The 23,560-nt window shown below is 39.2% G+C and overlaps 1 protein-coding gene across 5 annotated transcripts; it reads right to left on the bottom strand.

The window, feature by feature from the left end:
- Positions 1 to 997: 997 nt before the first annotated feature.
- Positions 998 to 23,560, bottom strand: LOC118170967 (vitellogenin-2). 5 transcript variants are annotated; one of them, XM_035333621.1, is made up of 36 exons: positions 23,419 to 23,560; positions 23,284 to 23,304; positions 23,027 to 23,178; positions 21,392 to 21,643; positions 20,635 to 20,796; positions 20,399 to 20,547; positions 19,995 to 20,145; positions 19,718 to 19,875; positions 19,457 to 19,622; positions 18,766 to 18,891; positions 18,194 to 18,412; positions 17,540 to 17,757; positions 17,280 to 17,377; positions 16,592 to 16,716; positions 16,368 to 16,469; positions 15,603 to 15,722; positions 15,327 to 15,516; positions 13,683 to 13,776; positions 13,384 to 13,569; positions 12,753 to 12,897; positions 12,409 to 12,631; positions 12,145 to 12,320; positions 11,481 to 11,768; positions 11,094 to 11,318; positions 10,568 to 10,618; positions 9,615 to 9,704; positions 8,508 to 8,720; positions 8,274 to 8,416; positions 7,736 to 7,874; positions 7,038 to 7,173; positions 6,408 to 6,594; positions 5,993 to 6,084; positions 4,794 to 4,891; positions 3,689 to 3,848; positions 2,153 to 2,314; positions 998 to 1,333 (listed from the first exon to the last, which is right to left on the bottom strand). In XM_035333621.1, the coding sequence occupies exons 1-36, from the start codon at positions 23,486 to 23,488 to the stop codon at positions 1,215 to 1,217; spliced, it is 5,406 nt and encodes a 1,801-aa protein (XP_035189512.1). In that variant the 5' UTR covers positions 23,489 to 23,560; the 3' UTR covers positions 998 to 1,214. The 5 variants fall into 5 exon arrangements, with proteins under 5 accessions (XP_035189512.1, XP_035189509.1, XP_035189510.1 ...); XM_035333618.1 differs by having other exon boundaries at positions 11,094 to 11,768; XM_035333619.1 differs by having other exon boundaries at positions 11,094 to 11,768; positions 12,409 to 12,628.

Genomic DNA, 23,560 nt, shown 5'->3' with positions numbered 1-23,560 from the left:
TCAGCTCTACGCTCCACGTGGTCACTGGTAAGTGCCATTTTGTCTTCGTTGTTTGCTGCTGGTGTTTTAAGAATCGAGTCACTTGCTCTCTTTTAGTTAGTTTACTGAAGAGTTACATTTTTAACACCTTGGTAGGATCACATCCTGCTTTGCTTAATAGAGTTCAATGTAGAAGTGAATGTGGAATGTGGTCAGTTATAAAAATGGCTGGCTATGCACATATAAATTGGGAGAATACTAATGATAGGACTGATAAATGTAAAACGGTACAATGCTATTCCTATTGAAATTAGTGCAACAATCCCGATGACTTAAGCTACCAAGGAGCTCACAAACATCGGTGGTTATGTCTGCACCATCTCCTGAGGTGGTTCTCTCACAGAAAACCCACCAGGCGTGCACATTCAGCCTGCCAGCATGGCCCTAGGGTCAGGCATGAAACGCTGACCTGGGACATAGGGCTGGAACCCCCCGGGCACCCTCTGGCGCTCAGGGCAGAGGAGCACATCTGTCCCCATGACCACGCAGACCTGCCACAGGGTGGGCATCACACCCAAGGGCTGTTTGGAGACCCCCTGATTTGCGCCAGCTTCTGTGTGGGGAGTGTCAGGAACATAAGGTACTTTTGCTTCCCTCAGGGCAACCTCGTCCAGAGGCCTGAGGTTCAGGCTTATTCCCTGATCCTGCTGTTCCCTACGGCAGCACTGGCACATCGCCTCACTGTTGTAGGGCACCACAATGCACTGCTGTTGCAGAGGCTGCTGCATCACTCGGAGCTGATCAGCTCCTGCTGCGGTGTGCACCAGAGAAGAAAGCACTGGGGGAAACAAGCAGGAGCCTGGCATGCAGCTTCTGCCACTCAACCTAACCCATACCCCAGTGGGGCCAGACACAGACACTTGCCTGATGCATGGCTCAAGAAGTCTATGAAATATGGGTCAAGGAGAAACAACGTGGATCTCCTCTTTCTACAACCAGTGAAATAAGGAAGCCTTCATCAATCTTTCCATGCACATATTTATTACGAAATCAGATATTTATAGGCAATTAGAACAGTTTCTACAATAATAAAGTTTAATACTTTAAATTAGGAAAATTCCACACATGTTTAAGTATTTAATTTAGTATTTCTATTGTTTAAGATGAGTCTTCTTAGACCACACAATAAAAACATTAAAATGTTTCAGTTATCTCCTGTGCTGCAGTGTACAGCTTCATGTACTGCATTCTTCATTCTCACATGAACATGCTATGTGTGCATCAACAGTATCCTGCATATCCTCTGACTTCTGGTCGAATTTCATCTGTTTGTCAGTCATGCTAGTGGCCGAATCTGATGGTGAACAAGAAATGAAAAGTAAATAGTATACTTCAGAAGCAGTTTTGCAAGATACAGCATTTACCTTGCACTAGTCATTAATTACACCAGGCTTGACTTCTTCTAGCTGATACACATATTTTTATCTTATTAACTCAGGCAGAGATGTTCAAGGAAATCCACTTAAGTAATAAGCAATTTCTACATTGAGAACTACTATTTCCATGTAGGGTTTTATTAATAATACATTTAGGAAAGGATATTGTGGTCTTGAAGGAAACAGACACGAACCTATAATCTATGTAACCTATATCCACCTAATCTGATCTCTTAATATAATCTATATAATTATGAAAGAGATATGCTCCAGTATTACTGTACCTGTGGGTAGGAATCCTGCCCACACTTATCCTTCTATTGCCCAAATCAGCTCAGGGAAACAGGATCTGCCCAAAGGCAGAGAGATATAAAAATATAAAAGATGAGGATCCCTGTTTCAGGGTTCTGTATATAATCCTGAATCATCACATGCCTCAGTACACAGGTTTTCTGCAGAATCACAATGTTGAGTGTGCTCTTACCCTGCCCTTACTCTGTTAGACCAAAGCACCATGAAGGGGCATTCAGTTTAGATTTTAAATGCAACAGTCATGAAAAATGGTAAAATTACAACAGAAAAACATCTGTATGTCACTAAAGAAAGTTTCACTTATTAATGAAAACAGAGAAAGGTCTTCAGTCAGACCAATCACATGTTTTGAGTGTAATAACTGAGTCAAGGCACCATTTGGACTTTTGTGCAGCTCCAATTCAGGAAGATTTCTGTTGACTTACCAGCTGGAAGACAGTGGAAACCAACAGTTACTGGAGTCGTCTGGGTGGCAGAGCATCCTTTCCTACAGCGTAGCACAGGCTCTGTAGAGTAGCACTTGGACTCTATACCTGCAAGCTGAACTGTCTTCTCAAGCTTCACAAATGAACGATGCAGTTTACAAGCTGCAACAGAATCACCAGTGGTAGTTTACATTATTATGTACAAAATATTCAGAACTCCCCAGTGTGACCCATCTGCCAATGATGTTTCAAATTGGCAACCAAATAGCCTCTGTAAAAACTGTATGTTGTTCATAAGTCAAGCAGCATCCCCGACTGATAAGCTTTTCAAATTAGCTAATTAGATATGGAGCTACAAAATGTTAATTTCCAGTGTAACTGGTTTAATTTCTAGAATAGGATGTAGAAACATAGTCTGACATACATTCCAATAAACATTTTGCAAAGTAAACTGGCTCACATTCAAAAGCTTTGAGTATTCATCAGTGGAAAGAAAGGGAGTATTTCTGAACAAATAAAAATAATCACTAAAGAATTACACCATTACCATCGTCATTCAGATTCAAAATTGCTGCAGAGAGCAGGCAAAAGTCATTCCTGCCAGCCAGTAATACCAGTCTCATTTTGGTTTCCCAGGACAAGCAGTAACAAGCGTATGACAAACTAAACAAACCACAACTTATTCCTGACTATAAGCTTTATTCTCTAAAATTTCAGCAATTTCTTCCATAGGTTGAATGGAAAACACAGTGTGGTTGCTATCGACTGTGTGAATTTTATTGTGTGCATGCCCATGTACTGCATATATATCTAAAGCAAGTTTGATGCCCAGTATTCTTTACAAAGACACGTAGAAAAGTAACAGTTCATGTACAGCTAAACATGTAAAAGTCATCTCCAGGTAGCAAGTAAGTCCTTCCCATCAGGTTTACTAAAGCAACGTGCTTGTTTTCCTACCTCCACTATGGTATGCTGTGGCATTATAACCTCAGCTGAGAAAATGGAGTACCACATAAGATCCTAATCTACTGAAACACTTAAAACACAGCTTTTATTTTATTTCAAAAATGTAATTAAGTCCCTGGAACTGCTTATGCACTGCTTTGCTTGACAGGTTGCACTGGTTCAAAAATCAGATGTTCAGCCATGGTAATTATTAATCCCCATCTGATTTTTTGATGGATCAGATACTGGCTGGAAAATGCTGTTTGCTCAAATCAAATATTACATCTGAATTTATCCTCTTCTATATATTTTTTAGTCTTGTTTTCACTTCAAAACTGAAACAAAGGTTTTGTTTCAGCTTGATTATTTCATTTCTACTGACTTTTTTTTCTATCTAAGTTTTTTAAACTTGTAATTTCTTATTATTTTTTAATCTGAGAAAAAATGTTATATGTAACTTAATGATTAGCCCTTTTAAAATGTTTTTTTTTTTTTTTTTCAAAATGCTTAGAGATTTTTAATTTTATAAAGACTCTACATTTTCTAAACTACTCCAGTGATACTATATTAAATTCATTAGAGCTTGCATACCTCCTCTACAAGGTGTTTCTTCCAAAATCCAAGAATGGCCAAAGGTCACAGCATCTTTAGCTAGATATCCATTGGGCATCCGATATTCCTGTTCACATTCTGCATCATATTTTCCACACATTCCACATGTTTTCCCTGCCATCCATAAAGCAACTTGAATCTTCAAGACAAAAAAAAAGTCAAAAGCATTTCAAATTAACAAACAAACAAAATCATTATGTAGTAGATTTTTTCTATATAGATGCATTCCAATCTAAGTTAATGCACAAGCATTTAAAATAACGACTTTCCTTGCTGAGAATTAAAAAGTGTCTCACAATCAGATGCCAAACCCCCGTGATGCTGGTGCCTTTAACTGCATTAGAGCCTTTAAAATCTACTGTGCCTGTCTAGTGTATTAAGTTATTAATAGTCTAGACTATTAATATGCTGAAGTTTTTGTGTGATGAATGTTTTCCCAGTAGGCGATGGATACAGTATGATAATATTGTTTTCTTATATGTCTGTTTCACATTTTTTCTAGTACAGCCTTTAAAACACATACAGGAGTTGAAAACTTTTTTTTTTTCTTTTTTTTTTTTTCTTGCAAATGTGCTGCTGACTCAGTCTGTGTATACTCACAGGCCCATTTTCCAGCACACACACACATGTACTGTAGGGATAAGGTATTACCATTGGTGAAAGATTCTCAGATCTCCTGTTCAGGAATAAAGAGCAGCACTCTGCAATGCTGGCTGAAGTAACTTCTTGGTTTTGTTTTTTTGGGAGCTCTGGACAAATTTGGCTTTGCCACAATACACTCTTGCACTCATACACAGATTTACAGAATCACAGAATCACAGAATTTCTAGGTTGGAAGAGACCTCAAGATCATCGAGTCCAACCTCTAACCTAACACTAACAGTCCCCACTAAACCATATCCCTAAGCTCTACATCTAAACGTCTTTTGAAGACTTCCAGGGATGGTGACTCCACCACCTCCCTGGGCAGCCTGTTCCAATGCCTCACAACCCTTTCAGTAAAGAAGCTCTTCCTAACATCTAACCTAAGGGAATCTAACAGAAATTTCTGAACATCAAAGCTTATGAAGAGGAAGAACTTTACCATGAATGTGTGCCCATCAAAGTATAATTTATCAATGCCATAGGCTGGGGCAACAAGTACAAGGCCTTGCTTTTCACTGTAGATTCCCAAAGAAGCACCTAGGAAAAAAAAAAAAAAAAAAAAAAAGGAAAAAAAGAAGCAAAGCCAACCAAAACCAACACTAAAACAGACCCAATCTATCTTCTTTAAGAAAAGGTTGCTGTCACGTTTTTAAAATGCTCTTTTGCTTTAAATTTCTCATTTGTTCTCAAGAAGCAAAAAAGAAAAACAATACAGAAATGTGTATATAAAGAAACTAGCTGTTTGTAAAAAGTTGGAAAACAATTTAATTATCACAGATTTATTATTTCTCTTTGGGTTATTAGTATATCATGTTTATTTCTAGAAACAATTACAGAGCTACCTATAATATCTGTGCAGTTCTGCACATAATACAAAGGCTCTGACTATACTATATAGGAGTAAGAAAATACAGAAAACAACATGATTGTCACTGGAGCCATTTTTAGCATAATTATCGCTTACCAAGTGCATAATAATTAGGACAGAGCTCAGCACTGGCAGATGCTAACCCAGTTTCAGCAAGATTTAGCCTGATTTGAATACTACAGATATGCAGTCAGGAAACACCTGCATTGTACATTGCCCCTGACTGCATTGTACAGAACGCAGCAAGGTCCTCCTGTGTCCTTTCACAGAAAAAATATTCCTGCTTTGAGAGAAGAAAGCAGGCTATTTTTTCTGTATACACACAGCAGTCCATATTTATTCCTAGCAGAGTTCAGAATGCTGACCAAATTTATACCTACAAATCCAAATAGGAAAATCTTTGATAAATAAGGGTGGTGAATTTTAGAAAAGCTTTACTTCAAAAAGTTTTACCAAGCACGGCTTTATAGTATATCTGATACAATTCTTAAATTTGTAACTCCAGTGGGAGCCACAGTAATGTATGAAATGTTGGTTATATTTTGCTTAGTTTGGCTACTTCAGGAGTTCCACACTCTAATCTGTCTTTATAAATATTCACATGCAACTGAGTGAAATACAAATTCTTAAATAATAATCTTACAGCAAAAGGTGTAAATAGTTATTGAACACAAACTGGGGAAATCTTTGTTAGATATTTTTTTTGTCTTCTCTTTCTTTCTCCTAATGTATACAGGAAAATGAAACAAAACAGATGCTGCATCACCTACCTGCAGATATGAGTGAAATGTTTGTTGAGGGGCTTTCAACCCCGTCCACCAGCAGTTTCAGCTGTCCATTTGCAGGATGCATATCAATTTCGCTGTTAAGAAGAAGAGCAGTCATACCCTGTTTGTACCACATTCATACACACAGATTGACAAAATGATTTTACTGCTTTCTAAATATCACTGGTCACAACATGAACTCATTTCAACTGCTTAAATTACTTCAGGGGTATTCTTGTCACCTAAAATGCAGGATGATGTCGTAGGCATCATATTCAATACGTATGGAAAGTAAATAAGGAAAATGCTGAAATCCCATGGGAACAATTTCAGTATAGCTTAGATCTAAGCTTCTCCCCTGTTAAAATGTGGGCAGTGTAGTCCCTCACAATCCCAGCATCTGGCAGGAGTTACTTACTGACTGCCAAGCTTGATGTTGATGGCTTTAAGGTTCACAGCTTCTTCAGCATTCCTCATCATCACCAGGAACTTAAGGTCAGGGCTACAATCCTGAGCCAAGATGTGATAGCAGCTTGCTGGCATTGTGTAGTTAAACCGGACTTCATTAAAGGTCGTGATCTTGTTGTGCGAAACTGAGCAGCGAGCTGTTTAAATAGAAAGCCCGTGAGTATTTGCTTTTCTATAAAAGAAACTCATTAAATGGAAAGTTTTATTTTTAGTGTTATATTATTCTAGCTTTATATTTCTTTTTCACTATGTGATATTTTTATATGGATTACAGGGGCTTTGTCTACCAAGAAAAAAAAAATAATTATATATATATAGTCTATCTAACAAAATAATTGCCAGAAATTTTAGATGTTACCAGGTCAGATAATTGTCAATCTTGATTTTCCTGAAATATCCTTGCTGATTTCTATACTATAAGCACAATTTTCTCTCCCAATTGAATCATCCTTGCATTATTACAGCCTATGTCTTAATTAACTGGGGACAAATAATGCCAGAAAAAAAAAAAAATCAGAAGATTCTCAAGTAATTCCAGAGACTGAAGATGTCCTGCTTCTGAAACAGATTAAATCCCAACCTTTCAAATTCTCAAGCACTGCAGAGGGGGCTTCAGCAAAGACATTCCAGATTGGAGGCTGCAGCTCTGAAGCTGGTATCCTTGGACCTACAGGGAGTGGCAGGGGAAGTCTCATGGCTTTTTCATAGAGGATCATCTAAAAAGGAATTCAAAAGCACAGTCAAAACACACTTGTGACAGGTATTCACAGCAAACAGCTAAGATAGCCTTTTCTCCTATTTTGAAATTGATTTCAGTCTCTTCTGCCTTGGCTGACAAAGAATTTATATGAACACAAATCATCTGACTCACTGTCCACGAGTTTTTTGCTTCTGCTTTTTGGTTCTGTTTTCTCTCGTGGTGTATGTCATCATTCAGATGGCATTTGGGAGAGAATGAATTACTTCACTTCAAAGGTGGTTAGGGGAACACTTATGGAGTACTAGAGATGGAAATGCATTTCTTCATGAGTACCCATTTTTTTGCATGAGCAAAATCACTCTATGAATATACATATATATACAAAAAAGTCAAAAATAAACAAAAGCTGTTTTCATCATTTACACCCAAACTGAGGCTTACTTTACTTAACTTTTCTTTCTCAGAATTCACCCAATGTAATTAAAAATAAAAATAAAAAAAACTCACTTTTCTACCAGGAAAAAAGGAAAAAAAAAAGAGAGAGAGTGAGGTGAGTGAGGATAATGTTTCATATTTACATCAGGAAGCTTGATAACAACATCACATGTCCTTGGAGAAGTTAGAGCCACAACCACCCTGGCTTGTCGAGAAGGATTCTTGTCCATTCTCTCAGAGAACCCCAGCATAAATGCAGCCCCAGGGACAAAATTGTAAAACCTTCAAAAATTCAAAAGAGAAACATCTGGTGAAACAGAGAAGCAAAAAGAAGCACATCCAAACCCATCTGCCTCACATCTATGTGTAAGTGGCATATTCAGGATCATTGGTCATGTCCCCATTAACCACTCTCTGCTTTACTGATCAAGTGTTCTCTGAAAGGAAGAATCTGTTCCTCAGTTTTCAGTAATTTTGTCCAGCATGAGGAATTACTGAATGTTACTACAGGATGGCTATGATCTCCCATTCAACTTTTACGTCCAAAGACAGTACTCAGACAGATCACAATTAAAAATAGCTGGTACTTTAATCACTAGAACTGCATGGGTGGATACTGATTTTTCACAGCTGAACAATATCATAAATGAGTGACATAAATGAGTGAGACTAAAACCTCACCATTCTGCCATTGATCTGACACTTGAAGGAACCTTAGGCCACTCCAATTTCACTTGTACAGCAGGGTGGCCAGCAAACCGCCCAGTTACCAGCTCAGTAGAAACCTTGTAGTCCTGGCAATTCCGGCCCCATTTCAGGTAACCCTACAATGGAGAAATAGTCCATTTTTAAACACATGGAATGTGATTTTCCTGTGATGCATATAACTATGTATAAATATTTTTTGAGCCTTACCACTGCCTTGTGAGCATTGAGGACTGAAGCATCAGCACAGAGCTTCCACTTGCTTGAATCTGTGAGGTTTGACACAAATACCTGCATCCGGGGCCTGACAGAATCGATATCAGCATATACCACAAGCTGGAGGCCTCCTGTCTTCTTATTGTTACTAACGCCATTCAGAAAAACAGCTAACACTGGTGTTTTGACATCACCCAAAAATTTAGGCTAAGAAGAAGGGGAACAAAGTATGCAAAGAATGTCATTAGAAAGGAATTACTATGGAATATTTTAGATGCAAGATCTGGATGGATAAATAAAAAATAAAAAACTGAACTGCAAATATATACCAGCATATGTACCATACCTATAGATGCCTATAAATTCTCATGCATATGTCTTAGCATGCATGTGCCTCTACAAGCACAGATGGATTTTATCACTGTATTTGATATGAGCCAAGATTTGTGCCTTTTACTGAGCTGATACCATGGAAATGTTCATAACATTAGGATACAGTAATGGCTATATGATTTGGGTTTTATTGTTAACACCCGTATATTTGGCCGTGAATTAAAAAATAATAATAATAATTAAAAAAAAAGTTAAATTTAACTAATGTCAGCTGTCAGTTGTATTCACCAATCCTTCTCACAATACCATCCACCAGCATCTGTCCCTCTCTTTATCTGCCTGGTTGGTCTGCTGGCTTTCACATTAGACTTCAGCTGTGGGCTCTGTGGGACAAGCAGGTGCCCGAACAGTACCCTAGCACTAATTATAATCTGGTACATTTCTTCATTAAGAACCTCCCCCCTTGACAGCAGGACCATAAGCATACTATGACTTGCAATTCCTTCACTGCATTTCTCCCCAGGCAGCAAGCCTGCATGCATCAGGCTGGGTGTTGGTGAGGAGCCAAAGTGCTACATGCCATCTCTGGAGCGTGCCTTCTCCCGAGGCTCCTCTTAGCCTTGGTCACTACTACCAATGCCCTGGCACTGCACCACTTCAACTTCCCTGCTCATTGCAGGATTGTCCTAGCTGTACAATTACTACAAATGCCAGGCCAGTCTGCCATTTTTCCAAGCTGTCAAAAGCCCTAAAAATGATAAAACTAACCCGGGAAGCAGCTCGGGATGTGTCGCGACTGGATCTTGTAGAGGAGTATGTGCTGCTGTATTGGTCAGCGGGGAGTTTCCTTTTTGGGAACTGCAAGAAGAAAATACATTACACTCAAGAAGGTAATGTAAAAATCACACTTGAGGAAATTGCACCAGAAGGTGCTGCAGAAGTCATGACACTTATTAGTGATAAACTTGCATTCCAACACTGAGCAGCTCAATGACTTGAAATATAATATGCTTCCTTCTGCTTAATATGTGCTCTGAAAAATCTTGTTTAGTCAAGTATATGTGACCTCTCAGAAGAGACAAATAAGCAACACACCTAGATGAGAATTCCCCTTTGTGAGAAAGCAAGTAACCAGATCAAGTCAAACTGAACCAGCCTCTTGTTTCAGTACAGAAGATCAGAACTGATTCATTTTACATCTGGAAGGGCCTGATCACCTGGAGGACATATTGAATGAACTAAATGACTGGAAAGGATGAAGTGAATAGAGACACACAGGCAAATGTTTTACTTTTCAAGGAACACTCATAACAATTTCACTGCCCCTGGCTGTATCACACCCTAGTGAGGTATCTTCTGCTGAACTAAAGTACCATAAATTAAGATATCCTCCCACATTTGTCAACACACCTACCCCAGTGTGTGTCAACAATGATTCCAACCCAAGACACCAAGTGATCAAAGCCAGGCAAATGTCCCAAGCTTTGGCAGAGGCATTGTGTCTACTTTGCAGAACCACAAATGGTATCATGCACACAACACAAAGGAGAATATATCTCCCCGTCTTTTTGAGTCTCAGAAGAACCATCATGGTCAATTTGGTTTTCTAAATGTTATCAGTACTGTAATTTTTCTCAACAACGACAACAAGTGATCTTTAAGGTTTTTCATTTGACTCACGACAGATTGCAAACTTAATTTACAGAGGAAAGAAAACTCACCTCTTGTCTGTGCGCTGATCTAAAGCGGTACTGATAAATCTCATGACCTCCCTTTGAAAATAACAAGAACAAGATGAAAAGACTCAGAAGAAAATAAATGCTGCAATTACATTGAAATCTGAGCACTGGGAACTAAGTAAGAATTTTACTAATTATCATTCATGCATAGTTCTGTACGCTTAGTCACAAGCACATAATGTGAGACTTGAAATAGTTTATATAAAGCATTAATGTTCCTACTGCAAAATTAAGACAGAAACAGACAGTGTGTATTGACAGAAAGTAGTAAATTGGCAAAAAATGCTTCCCTGCCTATAACAAAAGTTTCAGCAATCTTGTGGAAACTTTTGAGATGTTTCAAAGGATTCATCTGATCCAGCGATTGCAGGTGTGTTAGCAGAACAGATTTTGAAATTTTATGTTGCTAAAATTTACTGTGTCAACTCATAATTTGATGCAAAGCCAACTGCCATCAGGATTGTGATTCACAAATATTAGCATCAATTTACTGACAAACATGAGTTACCCATATTTTGGAATATGTGCTGCTGCTGCTGCTGCTGCTGCTGCTGCTGCCATCTTCCAGATGTCCCGAGTGATGCCCATGGCTGTGGTGACTCACTGACCTACTGCTACTGCTGCTACTACTGCTGCCATTCAGATATCTTGAGTGATGCCTATGGCTGTGGTGATTCACTGACTTACTTCTGCTGCTGCTAGCACTACTACTGCTACCTTTGCTGCTGCTGCTCTTACTACTTCTGCTGCTACTACTGCTGCTGCTGCTTCTGCTGCTGCTGCTGCTGCTACTGCTGCTGCTTCTCTTACTGCTGCTACTGCTGCTGCTGCTTCTCTTACTGTTGCTGCTGCTACTGCTGCTGCTGCTGCTCTTGCTGCTGCTGCTGCTGCTCTTGCTGCTGCTGCTGCTGCTCTTGCTGCTGCTGCCACTACCACTGCTGCTGCTGCTCCTGCGGCTTGTGTCTTTGTTTCTAGTTCGCTTTACTTGATCATTGTCATCTTCATCTATGGGCTTTCTATGATCAGGAGAGGAAGCAGATGATGAGGAAGAAGAGGAAACAGCTGAGGAGGCAGAAGATGAGCTGGAGGGAGTTTTTGCGTTGGGGTCTGTCCCAAGCTCTGTTAGCATAGTGTTTTCTTTCTTAGAAGGTCGCTTTTTCTGGTGTCGTGTTTTGTTTGCAACCTGCAGAACAGTTCAAAGGGAAGTTCAAGACATGGGATACATCTGGTTCTATATTACAAAATAAAATATCCCTGTGTGTCAGATGAAATGCTCACCACAGCCTTTCGGTAAACCTTCCTGGACTCACTCACCACAGAAGCTGCATAACTCACTTAGATCCATTCTTCCCAGATGAAATTTGCCCTGGCATTGAGGACCTGCCCCAGTTGGATGCACCACTTAGAATCAAACTCTGATGACATGACATGGTCTGACAGCCCCAGCACCCTTCAAACTAGCCCCATCCTTGCTTTCCTGTGCCAGTTTTCTGCACTAGCCTTCAATACTTGACTTCATTTATTTGAAAATATCTCCCCCCATGCTCAAAATCTCTTACCCTGAACACATTGTCAATGCCTAGAATCTTCTTAAGTTTAGCTTGAATGTCCTCGTATGGAGATGTCTCATCCTCTTCCTCTGACTCTGAGTTTACTTCATGAATTATTTTGGAGGCTGCTCTGGATCCTGCCTGAATCTCCAGCTGAATTTTGTCAATATCAGCATCTGTTTGAACTGTACAGCAATTGTATGGATGAGAAGGTTATATCTCTTCAAATAGTACTAACAAACCTAATGAAAAGGCTCGTGCTCAGTACTGTACCTGGCATCAAAACAATTTTAGCTTCATGTTCTCCAATTAATCTGTGCAAATATGTATTTTTTATGAAACTGGCATCTTGTGACCTTCTGAAAAAGCAGAGCTGACAACCAAGACGATGCAGTTTGATGCAAATGTCTCGTTTATGTATTTTTCTTCTGGTGCCATGGAGAAGATCCTCTTGAGAGCTATGAGAATGTGTCCTTGGAATGCTGTCAGGCCCCTGCTGCAGTAGAGATGAGCATGTGAATACCACTGGGAGCATATCATAGGCAAGAATAAAACTGCAGACATGTGCAGCACAGAAGGGGTTAATGCTATTATATAAGAAAAAAGGAATAGATTACCATTGTGAAACTTTCTCTGGAAGCTCTCTCTGTTGGATTGAAAGGTTCTTCCACTATATTTGATGAAGAATCTCCTGGGAGAATTGAGGTCCTCTTTTCAACACCCAGTTCTCCTATGTTTCTTGATACAGCAAAAGCCTTATGTCTGCGGAAATATACACAGAAAATGGCAAATAATTCCAAAGCCATGTTTTTGGATTAAATGAATTATGTCCTGTCATTGTCACATGACATTACAGAAGTATGTTGTTTGAACATAGGAACTGCATACACAACCATATGTAGAAGTGTTGTTAAAGTCAAATAAGAGAGAAACAGGAGAAACATCACTGAAAGTTTTCGAAGTATGGCAAATTTAAACAAATTTCAAAAACATGAGAGAGAATCATTTAAAAATAAAAATAGAATAAAAAATAAATTAACAAAACAACAAACAAAAAAAATGAGCTCCTAATAATATAGGCATCTTTTGACTTTTATTTCTCTTATTCCTATCTCTTGCTTTTTACACTAAAGGTTATGCTACACACTGAAAAAAATCACACTGCAGAAACCTCCATAAGAGGTCAGTGAATCGTGAACTTCAGGCTACTTTCTGTTGCTGAAACATTATGAAGTAATGCCACTGTACCTTCCAACCAATATCTCAGTTTCTTCACAGCATGGATTTGTTTCAATCTTAATATTTTTCAATTTCATGTCTATCTTGGCATCAAACTTCATTGGCACTCTCATCTGGACCTTGCCTTGAATTTCAACAGCATGTTGAAAGTATTCCGTGTTGACACCCATTGTTGCGACTGTATGTACATATAAGCTGAAACAGAGCAAAGTGGCCATATGTAAGACAGGTGTTCTTTTTTAGCTTGAGGTTCCCCCCTTTCATAAAAGACTTCCTTTAATATCTACAGACTTAGAAACCTGCCATACCTTGGGTTTATGTCAGACCGAATCTGCATGGTGGATTCAAGCAACTGAGAAAGTCTAAAATCTCCAGTTAAAGGCGGGGTCATCTTTCCGTCAACTGCAAACAACAAAACAACATTTAAAAATGGTAAAACTGAAAGAAAGGACTTGAACATAAGCAAGCCACTGTTTTCGGGAAGAGGTAATCTCTTCTGTTAATACAGCTAAAAAGGCTGAAAAACAAGACAGACGAGGTCTTTCTCAAGTCTGAAAAATAGAGAAACTATGCAGAAAACTTGTTCTGTGTTCAAGTGCTTCAGCCCACAAGGATTTTGGTGATCTGCTGCTGGTCTTCCTCCAGTCTTGGGGTCCAGTAAGGACCCCAAAATAGACATAAAACTGACGCAGCTTCAAATGTGTAAGTAAAGGGAGAAAAACATTTCTGTGCTTGCCCTGCTCTCGCTTTGGCAGCCACGGATGCAGTTGGCCTTCATCACTACAAGGGCACACTGCTGATTCACTGTCAGCTTGTCCACCAGGCCTCCCAGGCCCTTTCCAAAGAGCTGCTGCCTGTCTGGGTGATGCCCAGTCTATATGCACTTGCATGGGTTACCCCATCCCAGGTAAAGGACATTTCATGGCCTTTGTCAAATTACAACACACTTGTGCTGGGCCATCCCCCCAGCCTATCAGCGTCCCAGGGAATGGCAGCCTGATCCCCAGCATGGTGACCTCTCCCCACGTTGAACTCATCCACAGATGTGCTGAGGGTGGCTTCTCTTCCAAAGTTCAGATTGTTAACAGAGGCAATGATCAAGTGCTGACAACTGAGGAGCGTTGCTCCTAGCAAGCCACTAATTAGACCCTCATATGTTAACTGCTCTTTGAGACCAGCAGTCCAGACAGCTGTCACTCACTCTGTAGTCTGTCCATCCAGTCCATACCTCCCCAGTTTGGCTACAAGGATGTTATTCAAAACAAAACATAAACCAAACCAAACCAAAAAACACCACGGCAAGGAGGTGGGGCACAGTTTCAAAGATGTTATTAAAACAAGCTAACAAAAAACAAGAGCAGCCAAGAGAGGATGAATAGAGAGTGTAAAAAGAGCACAAGTATCCATATTTCATTCTTCATCCTTATGTGGTGTCAGCAAAAGGAAGGGTGACTATCAACCTCAATTAAAAGTCTGTAGCATAACCGTATGATCAGTGAATTCGCTTCATGACAACTCATGCTTGCCTATTCATTCTGCTAAAACAGAACTCTGTCTCTTTTCCAAGCCTTCTTCTCTTCCTGCCTTCTCTGCTGCTACTGTTTAAATCCTGCGTGGTGTGTACCTGCCTCTCTCAGGAGGTACCCCCTTCTGCCCATTCCTGCAGCAGCTCCCCACACAGCTTTCACGTCTTCTGGCCTTGAATGCTGTGACCTTTCCCGCTGGTTTCCCAGATTTCTCACCTAATTTCCTCTGTCTTCAAAGCATTCAAACATAAGGCAGAAATCAACTCTGACCAGCTTCTCTTCAAACATCTTTACTACCGCTCCTCCTGTGTTTCAAAACACTACAAAAATCAGTTTTCTTCTACATCCTTCTCTGGCCTCTCTCAGCCTGTCCCTCCCAGCCCCTGCTCGGAGCTAGGACAGCACATCTCGTACTCCCCGACTCACCGTTGGCTGCAGCACGTGCTAGGGCAGTGGTGTATGAGCTGTATTCCAGCGGCAGGCCAAGGCAGCTGGGAACAATATATCGCAGCTCTCCCATCCACACGGGCTGTGTCCACTGTCCTGAAATGCCATTGCGGATCTGGTTGGCAATTCTCTTCATCGCTGTGTTTCTGTCAGCAGGTTCTACTATCGTCTGTCAGCAAATAGAGATCCAAGAGGTGAGGATATGAAATTATGATGGTGTCAAATCCTGCAAAGAGAAGTAGTGGCCCCTGGTACCTTCATAGCTTGTTGCAGGACTTCCTTATTGATGTTGACATAGGCCACTTCTTGACCAAATATTTTCAAGTAGGCTGATATCAAAGGGGTCTCTGTTGGCAGCTCTTTCCATCCCAGCAGCTAGGGAACAGATAAGGAAACAAGCAAAGTTCCTTAATGAAACACTTGACTATTTAGCAAGACGATGAAGACTGTTAATGACAAACCTCCAATTTTCTTTTGCCCCTTGCATCTCTTTACTTTTTTCTTAATAGCTTAGTGTCACTATTTCAGATTGACTCCCTGCCATTGAGATAGATACCCATGAATAGCCTTCCATTCACAGGTATTCTGGTGCAATAACATTTACTCTAATACAGAGGGTCTGGCCATTTGTACCATTAAACCCAGTTTGAAAGCACAGCACCAGATAGAGAGATCTACTTGTAAACTAAGCTAGGTAAATGAAGGGAGGGAGGAGAAAACCTGCCAGACACGAGAGATGTTTTGTGCAGCAACATCCACCTTCCCCCTCACCTCCCTGCTCCTTTTCCAGTCATACCTGAGGTGGGGAGGAAGCAGGGCAGCAGTAAGACTTGTGAAAGTTATCATAGACATTACAGGAGTAATGTCTTCTGCAGTCCCACTGCAAAGCCCTCTCTCACAGAGATACTCAAACTGACTGCTATATGGGTAACACCCTCCGAGACAGGCTTAACTACTATGATATGCCTCACTAAATACCACTTCATACAACCCAGACATTACATTACTGAAACCACCTACAGTTTTTCCAAGCTCCTTTATCTTCTTGTATGTGGGATATTCAGCAAATGGAATATTTCGCTTCATTATAATATCTGTGAGGCCTTCCACTCGGACGCCGACCTACCAAAACAGCATGAGAAGGAGTGGTCTGAAACATACTCACAGAGTGGAAACTTAGTAGTCAGATTTTTAATATGAAATTTGCTTTATTTGTTTTATTATTGATTTAAGCAAATATTTACCTCCACCAAATCAGCCACTGAACCTGCAGAATTTGCCATCAACTTGGAAATTATTGCTGAAGGGAACATTGTTCCTGGGCTGTTCATAACAAAGACATCGCCAGCAACACCAACTCTATAGTTATCTGTGGTAGAAGTAAACAAAAGACTCATCTTTTTTCTAACCTTCTGCTTAGCATTCAGGATTGTATTTCTGCAGCTTTTTCAATTACTAACTCTAAGATATATCATGACAAAAGCTTTAATTGTTTAGGCTCAATTTAATAAATGGTTATTCCTGTATTTTTAAATATGTGACTGTTGCATTTAATCCAATTTGTTTTTCCAATGCAGAATCTTTTACAGTATTACAGGAGGCTGTAACAGCAGGGAAATGAAATGAGAGACCATTTGACATGAAGTATGCTAAATACACATTACTGCAGCAAAAGGGGAAAGCTTCTAACATAACTTTTGAGAAGGAAGAGATTAATTTTTCAGAAAGAAATAAAATAATTGTTTCAGAAACTAAACTTATCAAGTATCTTACAGAACCTCTTTTTGCATCCAGCAGCAGTGTTAATGGAAAGAACTCTCCTAGACATAACTCACTCAGGGACTGGCAATGTTGTATTTCTCCAAAAGACTTAGTATCTCTTAAGAGATTTCTGATGTGAAAATTTCCCAGTTACTGAAATGCTTTACTCACCAAAGTAACCACCAACACGAATGACCTTGCTGTACCGATAGCTCAGCCTGTCCAATTTGGGGGCCAGCAGCTTAAGGGCGATATTGCAAGCTGAAGATCTGAACAAAATAAGAAAGGTAATAATATCCAGAAATAAACCACACTCCACCAAAACAGGAAACTGAATTCAATTTGTTAGCATATGCATGATTACTAACAAGAATGTTGCAAACTTTATTATTTACAGAAAAAAAGCACACTTTATTCATGTCTTTACTTACATGTTGTACATATACGGTAATCTGCTCTTCGACAAAGCCTTCATGTGGGAATACACGAAACTGGCCACTTGCAAATTGCTCTCCTTCATCACCACATTAGCTATCGTTGTTATTAGAGGAAGGGCAGGCCTTGTCTCAAAGATAACAGCACAAGCCATCATTCGCACTTCAGGGAGAAGTGACTGGTCTGCAAGGATCTGGATGAGATATCCCTGCACCTGTAGAGAGGTAACACATTATTGGGAATTACCAACAATTTAGACTTTCTTTTTTTTTTTTTTTTTCTTTTTTTTTCTTTTTTTTCAGAATGGATCTACATATGACCCACAAGAAATATGGGAAGGGGGTGGGAGGGTCACTATCCCTGCAGAAAAGCTTCCTGATCTGGCTTACTGAATGGTTCCACATTGTTTTATTAACACAACTGAATGGACCCACATGAGAACAGCCCCAAGGAGAAGGGATGGCACTGATTTGAAATAAATGTCCACGTATCAAAAAACCATCAGCATGGCTTTTTGCTTTCAGAGGCTGACATTTAGAGGTTGGTGAATAAATTTGGAAGAAACAACTGTAGATAATACAATGGATTTGTTCTTTGGAGTAACCCAACTGACACAGTGAAAGTGCTTTACTACTTTAGGTGGTACTTACAGTTCTGGGGTCCTTCCAAGCTATTTTTCTCAAGGCCATGATGGCATCAATGTGAACGTGGGTTGGGATATCAGAAGCACTGGATGAAGATATTGGAAGGAACTTCAGGATGCGCTTTAAGCTGGCTGGTTCTCCCATGTTACCAATGCACTTGAGAGCTAATTTCATTTTGTCTTCACGGCCCTTGCTGATTGCTTCATCTGCCAGGTCATGTACAGGCTATGGAAAAAGCACAGTTAACCCTTTTCTGCCTAATGTATACATTGGCCACAGTGATCTCCTTAGACACTAAAAAGCATATAACAATAAAGCAAATGGTTTTAATACAGGTATTCAGTGATGGCTGAGAAAAAAAAAGGAAGGGAAAACTGTGTTTTCATTTATTATCTACATTAGTAAAACGATTTATTGCCTTTGTTCTGAAGGAGAGCTATGAAATGTGTATTTGTCCAATTGACAGTTAATAGTCAATTGAAAAATGTATAGCTGACATTTTCATACTGTAGCTGAAAAGAGTTAAGCTAAAGTACATTAATAAGCTACTAAGAACAATCTGAGAAAAAGACACCCACCTGAAGAGCTTCTTTAGGACATGCTGATGTCTGAGAACAGTATCTATTGACCACAGAACTGTATCCCAAGCAGGCAACTTGTTGAAGCATTGGATTTCTCTGAATTCTAGAGCTAGTCATTAAATCCTGTAGGAAAAATAAATAAATAAATAAATTATATCAATGATGTATTTTCATTTAATATTCTTTTTTTCCTATTTAAGAAGAGGAATATTGACTAGAGATGGGAAAAATCCTGTTCAGAATAAATGCTTACACTAACCATAGTGTCAAAATATCTAATGTTTGTATTAGCATTTTAACTTGCAGCTCTTTCCAGTTTATAGGAATATTTTGCAATTAAAAGAGCGATTTAAATGATGTAACACACAAACCACCATGTTTCAGAAGTAAGACATAACGTGGACAAAGGTTTGTCTGTAGACAGCATGACGCATGACTCCAGCAAACTAAAATGGGAATTATTCTCAGAAGCTGTTATAGGAGAAAGGCTTTTATATTACTGTAGCAATATAGAAACACACTCTTCTCTTATGTAGATAATGCCAAAAGAAATTCATGGATCATGATTTGTGCAAAATTGTTATACATGAGGGGAGAATCTACTTTAATAAACTTTATAATCAATGGTTGTCATCAATTACCATTCCTTCTGTTATCAGATAGGAAAGACTCATGTAGATTTACTCACAGCTGCTATTGGAAGAGTGTGTTCATCAACCTTCATTAAATGGAAAGCCAAAGAAACAGTTAGAAGAGTCTGAATGTAGTTAAGTTCATCGTTGCGAATTCTGGTCTTAATGAATTTTAGTGCTTCTGTGGTGCCACTTGCAGAAACTGCACTCAGTAGCCATCTCCTACAAGTAGGTTAGAAAAACAAGTCCTTAATTTTAGCTCTTAATTCTCAAAAAAAAAAGAGTAAAGAAGATTAGAAGATTGTACACATAAATACCTGTAACGAGGTTTATCTGAAACTTGTCTCCAGATAGACTCAAGACTGTCAGTGTTTGCTATTCGGCAGAGCTGGACAAGCTCTAGGAATCTTTGTGGAACATCGTCATGGAAATCTTGTTGGTTATTCAGGACTATGTGCTGCAGCGTTTCTACTATCTGAACAACGAGAGAAAGTGAACACAGTTAATTCCTTTGGTATTTCTGTTTGTCTTTCTGATTACTTTTATATTATGTTTTGATTAGGAAAGCAATTTGAAGACTTAAAAATTCTATACCCGTTGCTCGGGGTTTTTCGTCTTGACTAGCTGAAGGGGCATCTGTGGCAGTGCGTCTGGGAACTGGTAGAAAAGGCTTCCATAGCTCTGCATGGGAATGTCTGGGGCGCTCCCCCGCTCACTTCTCACTTCCAGCAAGGTAAGCTGTTGTCTGTCAAGAGACAGAGAGGAATGAAAAAGTGTCAGGTAAGGAATGAATTACCTCTCTCTCTCTCTCCCCCCCCCCCCCCCCATCTGCCTCACCTCTTTGTTGTTTTGATGATACTGAGATATTATCTTTTTTAGTCTTTACTGATTTTTCCAATCACAGTAAAATCTTACAGTTTTCTAATGGATAAAGTCCTCAGATTGGTACAGAATAGTTGTTGCTCTCGCTTTGAGATGCAGCCCCACAGCCTGCCTACCTTGCTTCCATGACAGCAACCCCAGTAGGTTCGCTGAATGGCGAGATCTGATACACCTGCTGCGATGCAACCTCTGTGATCAGGGTGCCACTGTCTGACTGCTTGAGCTTGTAGGAGAAGGCCGCAGTCCCTTTTACCAGCCTTTCTTTCTAGAGATGGACAGAGAGACCCAAATAGTAAGTGGCGACAGAACAGCCATGCTTGTTGTGAGGAAGGTCTTTTCACGTCTCACGTACCATCGTGTCAACAGGACAGGGATAGATGTAAGCCATTCCAACACTCTTCTTCACCTTCTCCTGGCAATTATTTTGGTCTACAGTTTTGGTAACAGAGACTCGGCTATTCTTCCTGTCTTCCTGGATGACATATCTTGTATGGCAAACACCTCCAATTCCAGCCTATATAGATGAGAAGAGATAACGAGACTTCCTAATTATAACAGGATTTCACCACATGAGAGAAAGTTTTACTGCTTCTGAAGGAGCATTAGGAGGGTAAAGACATACTGAACTATGTTTTGGGTAAGGATAAGTTATGTTTGGGTAAGGATATACCGAGTTATGTTTTGAAACCTGTTAACTTTACTCACAAGTTACCCTATTGAACTAAAAAACTGAACAGAAATTGATATTTTAAACTCAGACAAGGAACTGAGAAAAAGTAATCAATTGATTAATATCAACAATGAACAAATAAAATGGATCAAATAGATGTACCAGGGAAGCAATATAACAAATACATTTGTAGCTAATAATTCCTTTTTCTTTAAAGTATTATATTTTACATAAAGCAATTTTACAAATGTCTTTAAAAGAGCCAGCAAAAGTAATTCCTTCAACACATATACACACAGTTTCTTTTTTTGTGAATTAAAATCAACTTTTTCATGATGGATGGCTGAAAGTAGATTAAAATAAACAGGAACATGAAGAAAGTGCACCTAAACAGAACACATCCTTTCAATAAAGTAGTTTTAGAATGGGAAAAACAAACCTCTTGCAATTCATAGACATTCTGTGATTTTTTAATGGTTATCTGCATCATGTTCAGGATTCCTCTCACTATGTTAATGCATGTATCAGGGCAGTCTTCTGGCGCATAAATGTTTCCAATCCGTCCACTACTGTATTCAAATTTGAAAGGCCGGCTGAAACACGATGAGACCATTTGTGTGATTTTGGAAGATCTACTGAATGGATCCCTGGGCCAGACTCCATTGTATTCCTCCACTTGCGGGGAGCGGACCTGAGAGGAATTTTTAAAAGGATATTTATATGAATAAAATTACTTTGGTACTAAATATGTAAACAGACTAGAAGGAATTAACATAATCACTAGTTATATACCCTTTCCTTCCAAATATAGGCTTAGATATCCATACAGCAGTTGATTCTTCCATCTCTTGCTTACAATGTAAAGCCAGTACAAGTCCAAGGTGCTCAGCAGTGTTCTTTTGTGGTACAGAAGCAGTTAACATACCCCCCATTACCTCTCAGGAAGATTTTAAACATCAACTATATAGGTAAAAATATTATTCAAAAAAGTAATAAAAATAGATTCAAATAAATGTATCCCTATTTTTCAGCCTTAAATTAAAATAGCTGTACCAGGTTCTGCTTTAGATTAAATCTACTGTAAAAAGGTAAAATAATTTACTTTTTTTAAAGCCTTAGAATGTTTCAATTCCTCCTCTCCCCAAATGCTTGTTGCTTGGACTAAACTACTTGTCATATTTGATAGTTGTGAATTGCTTAAATCGACTCATTTGTTTTTTTTTCTTTATAATTAGAAATGTGTTTATAAACCTTTTATTCCCCATACAGCACAATATAAATCAGAAGCAATTTCACTAACTTTGGGGAAGTTACTGCTAATTCAGGTGTTTCTCCAAGCACAGCACATAACAATTTCAGGATGAAGACTATAATGAGAAATACAATTCCTAGCTGATAGCTTTGATATCTTGCCTTCATTAATGAAACAAGATCTACTGCTCTGCTAAAGCTCGTCATTGAACTGTGCCCATAAAGATGCTCTTCTTTGTAACTACATTAAACAGACAAATAAAATATCTGTCTGAAACATTTATTTTGGATGTGTCAAACCCTATCTCTAAGAGGCATGCTTTCACATGTACAAATCTTTTCTTGCATTATTCAAACACTAATAATTGCTACGTGATACTTTTTGATGCCTTTCACTTTTTTTTTTCAAGTGTGTAAACATAATCTATACTTACTAATTGCCTGCATGACCATGATTTTACATACCCAAGTCCAGGCTCCCCACCAAAGTTGGAAACATTTGTTGAGAATTGAATTGAATCTTAAAATCAGAGCATGCTTGAGTGCCTTGAATTAGAATTAAACATTTTCTAACAGAACACCTGATTTTGGCACCTCTATTTCTGATAGAAAGTCATGAGAAGCACCTGCTATGAACAATTTTCACAAGCACCTGTAAGCGGTTGGATGCTAAATCGCTCCTCACTTAAACTTCAGTTTGCAGATCTAAGTCTCCAGATCTGTACCCTACGTCTTTCTTAGAACACAAGTGAACAAAATGCAATGACATGAACGTGATTTGCAGTTCAGTATCAATTGGTATGTTTGGAACAAGATGCAATACCTTGAGGAGGTAAGTGTTCTCTGATAGCCCACTGATCTCTAGCTTGCTGCTCAAGCGCACACCAGCTTTTGCCAAACTTCTTTCTTGAAGCCCATTCAACATAAAGCCTTCATAGCTGTACAGGTAACTCTTTCTGCTACTGAATCCCGGGTCTGTAGGAAATAACAGCCATTTTCACAATAGCTGTAAGCATGTTCTAATAAATAGTCATCATAACAAAGTCACTGATAGAAGCTTATAGACAGAAATTCACTTACCGATATCAAACTTCTGGCTACCTGCAAAAATAGATGGAAAACCATGTAAGTAACATTTAGTTTAAACCTAATTGTTTTCAGTGAACTCAAGAAAATTCCAGGAAAGAGGAATGAAGAAGGGATGTGTATGCTTACCTGCAAGGGTGAGTGCTAGGGCTAGTATGATTCCCCTCATAGTGAAGGTGAATGGGGCTCTGCCAGGCATGGTGAGACTTTTATGGAAGAATGCTCAGGAACACGTGGCTGTATTCTGCTGAATTCTCAAGTTTTTTATCAG

The sequence above is a fragment of the Oxyura jamaicensis genome, chromosome 8 (assembly GCF_011077185.1).
Source record: "Oxyura jamaicensis isolate SHBP4307 breed ruddy duck chromosome 8, BPBGC_Ojam_1.0, whole genome shotgun sequence".
NCBI classification, from domain to species: Eukaryota; Metazoa; Chordata; class Aves; order Anseriformes; family Anatidae; genus Oxyura; species Oxyura jamaicensis.
The sequence above is the reverse complement of the archived record's forward strand: the minus strand, read 5'-3'. Positions and strand labels throughout refer to the sequence as shown.

What these genes read in the sequence shown, in the direction of transcription:
- LOC118170967 (XM_035333618.1), bottom strand. Translation starts at nt 23,488, where the DNA reads ATGCCTGGCAGAGCCCCATTCACCTTCACTATGAGGGGAATCATACTA. An exon ending in CGAAAAACCCCGAGCAACGG is followed by an intron (nt 19,876 to 19,994) that starts GTATAGAATTTT and finishes CTCGTTGTTCAG; the next exon opens with ATAGTAGAAACGCTGCAGCA. An exon ending in CATTTCACTCATATCTGCAG is followed by an intron (nt 4,892 to 5,992) that starts GTAGGTGATGCA and finishes TTTTTTTCCTAG; the next exon opens with GTGCTTCTTTGGGAATCTAC.